An 8569-nucleotide genomic window follows, 5' to 3' on the forward strand; every position below is an offset into this window, starting at 1 on the left:
TTATGTTGTATAATTCACATCCAGTTGCTCTACCCTGCTGAAATATGTGATAACCTTGGTGTTGACCTTATGTTAAGCAACTTCAGGATGTTGGCTCTGATGAAGGAGATGTAACAGTGCACTAATTTATTAGATACTCACGTCTCAGGTGAGATCATATATGTTAAAGCATCACATGTAATCTACACCTCACTGTTCAGATGTTGGTTGTAACATTGTCATTCATGAAATCTGTTGCCCCATTTTCCTTTGAGATTCTCTTGAGTGGATCCATGTTCCCCTGCAGGAAGACTTACTCATGGTCCCTTTTCTTTCAGTTCTCCAGTGCTGATGAAGCAGCTTTAAAAGAGCCCATCATTAAGAGGTTTGAAGAGGAAGGAAACCCTTACTATTCCAGTGCAAGGTGGGAGCCAGAGAATAACTAACTCTTTGATGGACAGATCTTGACAGTCAGAGCAATAGCTTTATGAGATCTGAGCAGTTGGCATCATCCAGCCCTCGTGGGAAGCAAAAAATAATTTTTGGACACAATTTTGTACTGTTGTTTCTCTAATGGGGATGCCTGCTGCTGAAATGCTGGCTCTTCTTCCAGGCTGGACTTTGGATCCATCCGTTTGGATCCATCCCTGCCACTCTCCCCGCCTCTTCCCTTAGCCCACTCCTAATTGAGTAGTCCAAGGCCTGGACCACACTGGGGCCAGAAGTGGACCACACTGGGGCTGGGAAGTTGAGTTATAATCCTGGCTGTGTCACTTTCAGGAATTAGTTCTGCAATAATTTTAGCTTAGACACATGAATCCCAGTCATCCCCCTCTCTGATTATTTTGCTTTTACCCCCTTTAAACATGAAAATGGCCAGACACTTAGTGACACTTCTTAACAAGTGAGCCTGCTGCATTCAGAAGGTGATTAGTCACAGCCAGGGTCCACGTGTTGACATTAAGCAATTACCTCACATATCATTGTGGTTCTTATTCTGTTTGTTGCTTACACCACTTAAATGAGGTAATAAATTATCCCAGCTGTCCCCATTGGAGATATGTGTGTGCTTTCAGATCTCTTTTTCAACAACTGTAATGTTCTGCCTTCTGAACAATAATTTAAGCTTCATGTCTTCCTTTTATCCTTTGGGGAGATGGAAAAAAAAAAACTATTTGTGTCTTTCAAAATTAGATTATGCTGTGATTTGTGTCATTTACTGGAGAAAGGAAAATCAAAAGGTAGAATCCATGTCAGTCACTTGAATGCATCTGTTGTGGCAGACTCTGCTCCTGATGTTGGGAGGCTGCATCATTAGTTTCAAATTTTAAATTAATACCATTTGGGATTTTTGAAAAACCTGTTTCTCTTCTTGTTAATATGTATTTCTGAAAGCAGATGTCCAAGTGTGTTTTGTTGTGGCAGGTCATTGACTCACTTAATTAAGAACAGAATATTTTATATAGTCTTTGGTTTGAGAAATTGTATGTTCTTTTTTACCCTCACTGAAACAGGCTTACATAGTAGCCAGTAGAAACAAAGAGGGAATAGAAAATCATATAGAAAGTTAAAGAGAAAATATACATTATAAGCTCACCTATAACTTTGTTTTTACATAAGACTTTGAAATTTACAAGGACAGTTGGAATATTAAATTTTGAAAAATAGCATATTTTGTCTGAGCCATTAATTTGTTTTCCAGCCCTAGCTAGACTGAATCCCTTATTATTTTCATACTTAACATTATTATTTTTTTAATGGGTTATATTCAAGACAGGAGAGCATATGGCCCAGTTAGACTTATCTCTGGGATTTAATATTGAAAGACTAAGGTTTTTCTGTTAATTTGTGGATGTTTGATCTGTTAAAATAGTTGGTGGCATGGATATACCAACTTTGTTTCAAAGATGAAAGGATTTTCAAGCCAGTTTATGGCACCTTCCTTCAGTTGGATAAATCTCAGTTTAATAATAAAATTCCTCATCTGTTTAGGCTTTAATGTGGCTAGGTGTGTCTTTTCAGAGAGCTCTGTCATCATCTGCACTGTAACCTCCTGTGTTTTTCTTATCCTTACATGTTACATTACAGCATGCCAGTTTTCTTCTTCTCAGTTGTTTTTATATCCAAACTTATCCAGACATTTGATGAAGGACCTCCTACCTGGAGCAACCTTGATATCATTGTGCTTGCTATATTACTCAGCTATAGGTTCCAAAAGGGGCTTCCCAGGTGGTGTAGTGGTAAAGAATCCACCTTCTGATGCAGGAGATGCAGGTTCAATCCCTGGTTCGGGAAGATCCCCTGGAGAAGGAAATGGCAACCCACTCCAGTATTCTTGCCTGGGAAATTCCATGGACAGAGGAGCCCGGTGAGGGGCTGCAGTCCATGTTGTTGCTAAGAGTTGGACATGACTGGGCACACAGGCATGTAGGCTTCAGAGGGAGTGTATAGTCAATTGAACAGGTTACAAAAATAATTTTTTTATTGCTTGTTGATACTTTAGGGTACTTATTATGAATGTTTTATGAGCAAAGATTTGATTCATGGTCTGTCAATGTAAGTATGGTTTAATAATTGATGCTATGTCTAGATACTGAAGGCAGTTTGTTTACAAAAAGCAAAACTGACACCCACTAATGACCTTTAAAAAATATTATTTCTTATTCATTTTTCTGTATAAATATGAGGTTGTCCATGAATAGCAAACTAGGATATCTACTTGTAAATTTTTTCTGAAGTCAGTTTAAAACCATTACTTGCTTTTCCTATTGTAGCAAAAAATAAAGAACTACATATAAAGATATTTACTTTATTAATAAAATGGACTGAAGTCTATTAATAATTTTCATAGTTTCTTAGGAGTTTGGGGGACTATACCTTTTTCAGTGGGGAGTTTGGTTGGAGATTCTTACCTTGGTTTATATGGATCTCCATAATAATAGCAGTAATATATCATTTTGGTTTGTATGCTTGTGTGGGCAGAGGAGGGATGAGAAAGCTTTTCATGAAATAAAGTATTTTAAAACCAGGGTTTATTCTGAGGTTCCTTGTAGTAAGCTGCTCCTAAAGTCTCAAGTTCAACTTGACATTCTGTGGGGACTGAGACAAGTCATTTTTCTTTCCTTCCTCTCTCCTGTTCTTGATCATGGTTTTTATTGTGAGATTATAATACACAGAAGCTCATCAGGGGATCCATATATTACCTGCAGAAAGACCTCCTTGGCACTTTTAGGCATTGTGAGTATAACTGGGTGTTTGGTATAGGATTCACAATCACTCATTTTTTGGTCTTTTTCAGGCTGTGGGATGATGGGATTATCGATCCAGTGGACACCAGGCTGGTCCTGGGTCTCAGTCTTAGTGCTGCCCTCAATGCACCCATCCAGAAAACTAACTTCGGCATCTTGAGGATGTGATTGGAATATAAAGCATCTTCTATTGGACGTGTACTGAAATTTAGTATATTTGTAGCCTTAAAATTTTAGACTTTTTCAACGTCGCTATTAATAGTAAAAGTGTTTTCTTAACACAGTGCATTGTACTTTTCTACCTTTAAAAAAAAAATCAGTGAAGGTATTTATCTGATGAAGCACCATTCTTTGTAAATTCTCTTAGAAAAAGCTTTCTATGGGTCAATTCTGCCATGCTTAGAAGGAAGGAAATAATTTAGTTATCCTTTCTAAGCCATAAGTATGAGAAGTTCTGTTAACCTGTAAATTCCAGGTATTATTGAGATATTTTAAACAGAAAATTGTATTTCCACTGAAGTGATTGCTTTGCCAATTATGCATGGTGATATGTTAATGTACTTTTTTAAAAAAAGCATCTATTACTTTCCCCTCCAGCCAACGTCCTCTCCACAGCATCGGACTTGTCGCCGTCTGCACCCTAGGTTCTGTTTTCCTACCCATTCTCGCCTCACCCTCTCACTTTCTGGTTTCTCCCGTCAGCAGCCCTCCTCTCCAAGGTCACCACTGACTTCCATGTTCCCAAAACCAGGGGGTCTTTTTCCAGCTTTACCTGATTCAGTTCCCTGGGGCATTCACATCGGTCAGACCCTTCCTTCCAGCAGCGCTGTTCCGAGCTTCCACGCTGTAACCTACCAGCCTCCTTGCCGGTCCTCGTTCAGTTTCCTTTGCAGGCCCCGCTTCCTCTGCTCCTTCCTCCTTCCCTTCACCGTTTGTCTTGATTTTTCATTAGCAATATGTGAATACATTCTTACTCTAAAAGATACAAATAGCACAAAAGTGTCTCTTTTTTTCTTTTAATTGTGGCAAAATATACCTAACATAAAGTTTACCATTTTAACCACTTCTAAGTGTGCGCTTCTGTGATGTTAAGCACATCACGTTGCTGGTAATCACCACCATCCATCTCCAGCACGTATCATCCCAAATTGAAGCTCTGTTACTAAATAATAACTCCCATCCCCTCTTCTCCCTGCCTCTGGCACATTTCCTTTTTCTTTTTTTAAATTGAGATATAATTGAATGTAACATTATATTAATTTCAGGTGTACAACATAATGATGGGATATTTCTGTACACTACAAAATGATCACCAAAATAAGTCTAATCATCATCCATCATCATGAAAAGTTATGAAATTTTTTCTGTTTTTTTCCTTGTGATGAGGACTTTTAAGATTTACTTGTTTAGCAAATTTCAAATATGCAATACACCGTTATTAACTGTAGTCCCCATGCTGTACATTGCATCCCCAGGATTTACGTATTTTATAGCTGGACCTATGCTACCTTTTGACCCTCTTCAGTCATTTTGTCCACCCTCACCCCTCTCCCTTCTCACAAACACTAATCAGTTCTGTATAAGCTTGTTTTGTTGTTTAGATTCCACATATCAGTTAGATACGGTGTTCCTCATTCTCTGATTTATTTCACTTAGCATAGTGGACTTCAGGGTCCACTCATCTTGTTGCAGATGGCGAGATTTTATTCTTTTTATGGCTGAATATTATTCTTCCTCATTCTTAAATGTGTGTGCTTTTCATGGCTTCATTTATGCTGTCTGGCCATTTCAGCCCTTCTTGTGGCTTTAGTTACTGTCTAAATGGGGGTGATTCCTATGTTGACAGTTCTTAACACAGCTGTCCCCTGAGCTCCAGACCTCTGTGTCAAACAGGTTTAGGGAACCTCAGAATTCGATCCTCGTGTTCAGTTGATTTTGCCTCCTGACCATCTCTTGAATTCCTCCACTACTTTTGTCCTTTACTGCAGAGCTTAAAAGGAGTCTACCTGCACCCAGTCTTACCTATCTCTGCCTCAGAGATAGAATGTGGCCATTCTAAGGCACACATCTGTCCTGTTGCTTCACATCTTTCACTGGTTCCCTTAGAAGTGCCAAACCCCTAATGCCCTCCATGGGTCTTGATCATCACTTTTTAAGTCTCATCTCCTTGACTCCTCTTTTCACATTGGATACTCCTCCCATTCTAGACTTCTAACTCCTTGAACCTAAAAAGTCCTTCCCTCTTAGAGTCTATGAGGTTCTCTCTGCCTGAACTCTTCTCCCTTCTACTTAAACACTTATCTTTTTATCTCTGTGGTTCCCTGGGCTGGGTTAGACACCTGTTGTGTGCTCTTGTAGAACACCATTTTCTTCCTCTGACTTACATGTTTATAAGAACTATAAGCATTAAAAAAAAAATATTGCCCTCCTGTTAGAATGTAAGCTCTGTGAGAGCAGGGATCCTACTGCTTGACCTGTGTCCCCAATGCCTGGCACTGGTAGGTGCCCAGATATGTGTCAAATGGATGAAAAGTTCGTATTTTAATTGTATTTAAAATGAAGTGACTGATTATATGATCTGATACTACTATGAAATGCTTTCCTAATAAAGTTAATATTTCAAACATTTGTACGTGATGTTCAGTTTAGGCTGCATTGTGTATCTGAAGTCAGTTTAGTTCTTTGAGATGTGTACAGATAGAAGATCACAATTCAGAGGTAAGTTGCATTTTCAGATGAATGTTTTGAGGAGATCCTGTGGAGGAGGAGACCACCAGTTGACCCCTGACCTCAAACGGGACAATCATTGGCTCCTCCCCGCTCCCCCGACCGCCCACCATTTGCCGAAAGCAGCGTGGAGAAAGTAAGGTGCTGCGGAGGCCATCTGGCCCAAATACATGAACTGAACTCAGATAAGGACTCTATATAATAACTTCTAAGGTTCTGGCAAGCGGGTGGGAGACTCTCTCCTGGTACGGCCCCGCCACCACGCTGGTCTGTGAGTTCCCTGCCTTAATAAACCTGCCTCTTCCCAGTCTGGAGTGGCTGTGTCTCCTCCTCTCTCCTTGCCCTCTGTGTGTGGTGTGAGGAAAGGAAAGGAAACCAGCAAAGGAACACAGTGAGTGTTTTTAAACAGTAACTTATAATAAACTTTCGGTTGAAATTTACATCCTTCTCAGAAAACAGTGCTTTTTCTTGTTTTAATCGAGACTAGTTGGTATTTCATTGTAGGAACTGTCAATAAGGCAAAGAAAGATTCATGCTATTTTAGAAGTGTTTTTACCTTTCTTTAGGAAGATCTTGGTCACCACTAACACCACTCTTAATTATTTTGTTCATTTTATCAGATAAAAAGCATTTATAATGCTTTGCCAAAATAGGCAGCAGTTTTTGCCTGCCCTTCAATCATTTAGGTATAATTGATATACATTATGTAAGTGTAAGGTATAAATGTGATGGTTTGCTGTGCTTGCATATTGTGAAATGATTACCACACTGTGGTTACTTAGCACATCCATCAACATACATGAAGACTACTTTTTTGTAATGAGAATTTAAACATTTTGGTAATTAAAATATGAATTTCAGCTAGGATAATATGAGTATCTTGGAATTTTGAGTGTTTCTTCGAATTTTAAGAAATATACAGTTCTCAAGTTGGCTTTCTGGGCACTTCCAGAATGAGAGACAAAATTACTTCTCTTTTTCAGTTTTCAAGTGAGGATTTGCCATGCTAGCGGAAGGCACACTGGTGAATGTGCAAGTGAAAAATTGATCATTTACCACACGTGCATGGCTGCGGGCAAGGCATGACTAGAGAGAGGCTGTATGTTACCTTTACAGGGGCAAGAACAGGTTTTTGAATGATATCATTAATAAGACTTTTAGGATGGTGGGGGAGGGTCACATAGTCCATGTTAGTTGTAAAGTGTATTGATGATGGTGTTCCAGAAGGATGATTGTTGAGTGCTCTGGCCAAAGCTGGAGCGTTTTAATGATTGACTCTGAAATTCAATATTTAGAAATGAAAGAAATGAACTATTTATACTTATGATCTCCTGTCATTTATAACATTTCTGTGTAAATGGTACAATTAAATACAACTAATATTTAATGATGACGTTGGTTTTCATCATTTTCACAAAATACTAAAATAACTTTTTATTTAATGTGCCTTGAATTCTCTTGTATCTGGAGTCAGGATGCTAAGGATTGAGTTAGTCTCGGAGCTAAATGAAATTTCTGTCTGCCTTTGACCTTTGTAAACAAGGGTGTGTTCCAGGTGAGGAGGCTTATAATCAAGGTGACTGTATAATTGGTCAGCCATTCTGAGCCCTACTGCTAATAATTCCATGAGAAACAGGATCTACCAGGCAGACTTTGGCATGTGGTTGCTCTCTCGCTAACTCACTGTCGTGGACTGAGTGCTGGTATTACATGTCAGTTGTTGATAGTTCTTGCAAACGAGTATTCCAGATAGCTGCTTTGTAGCTTTGTAGTGGCTTGGCAAAACACAGAATTATTCTCTTAAAGTTCTAGAGGTGAGAAGCCTAATCAAAATGGCAGGGCTGTATTCCTTCTGAGGCTTTGAGGGGAAATCCAATTCCTTGCTGATTTCAGCTTCTAGAGGCCATCTGCCTAATCTGTAACTTTTAATGTAGATTTACATATGATAGCAAACACATGACATGTGTTAGTATTCTAAAGAGCTGTGTAATTGACTCAGGAGGGGAATTTACCATAGGGCAAGGGCATTTTTTTTTTTTTTTTTTTTTTGCATTTCTTTTCCATGGGGATGGTCTTGATCCCTGTCTCCTGTACAATGTGACAAACCTCAGTCCATAGTTCATCAGGCACTCTGTCTATCAGATCTAGTCCCTTAAATCTATTTCTCACTTCCACTGATAATCATAAGGGATTTGATTTAGGTCATACCTGAATGGTCTAGTGGTTTTCCCTACTTTCTTCAATTTAAGTCTGAATTTGGCAATAAGCAATTCATGATCTGAGCCACAGTCAGCTCCCGGTGTTGTTTTTGCTGACTGTATAGAGCTTCTCCATCTTTGGCTGCAAAGAATATAATCAATCTGATTTTGGTGTTGACCATCTAGTGATGTCCATATGTAGAGTCTTCTCTTGTGTTGTTGGAAGAGGGTGTTTGCTATGACCAGTGTGTTCTCTTGGCAAAACTCTATTAGCCTTTGCCCTGCTTCATTGGTATTTCAAGGCCAAATTTGCCTGTTACCCCAGGTGTTTCTTGACTTCCTACTTTTGCATTCCAGTCCCCTATAATGAAAAGGACATCTTTTTGGGGTGTTAGTTCTAAAAGGTCTTGTAGGTCT

General features: G+C 39.1%; 1 protein-coding gene across 1 annotated transcript in view; it reads left to right on the top strand.

Moving 5' to 3' along the window:
- The window catches only part of MCCC2 (methylcrotonoyl-CoA carboxylase 2), a 79861-nt gene extending 74006 nt beyond the window's left edge, over positions 1–5855 (top strand). The window contains exons 16-17 of the mRNA XM_040262685.1: positions 318–403; positions 3278–5855. Coding sequence (XP_040118619.1) covers positions 318–403; positions 3278–3395 — 204 coding nt within the window. The 3' untranslated portion in view covers positions 3396–5855. The remainder of the gene's footprint in view (positions 1–317; positions 404–3277) is intronic.
- The last annotated feature ends 2714 nt before the right edge of the window (positions 5856–8569 follow it).

The sequence above is a fragment of the Oryx dammah genome, unplaced genomic scaffold (genome assembly GCF_014754425.2).
Source record: "Oryx dammah isolate SB20612 unplaced genomic scaffold, SCBI_Odam_1.1 HiC_scaffold_20, whole genome shotgun sequence".
In the NCBI taxonomy this organism is placed as follows: Eukaryota; Metazoa; Chordata; class Mammalia; order Artiodactyla; family Bovidae; genus Oryx; species Oryx dammah.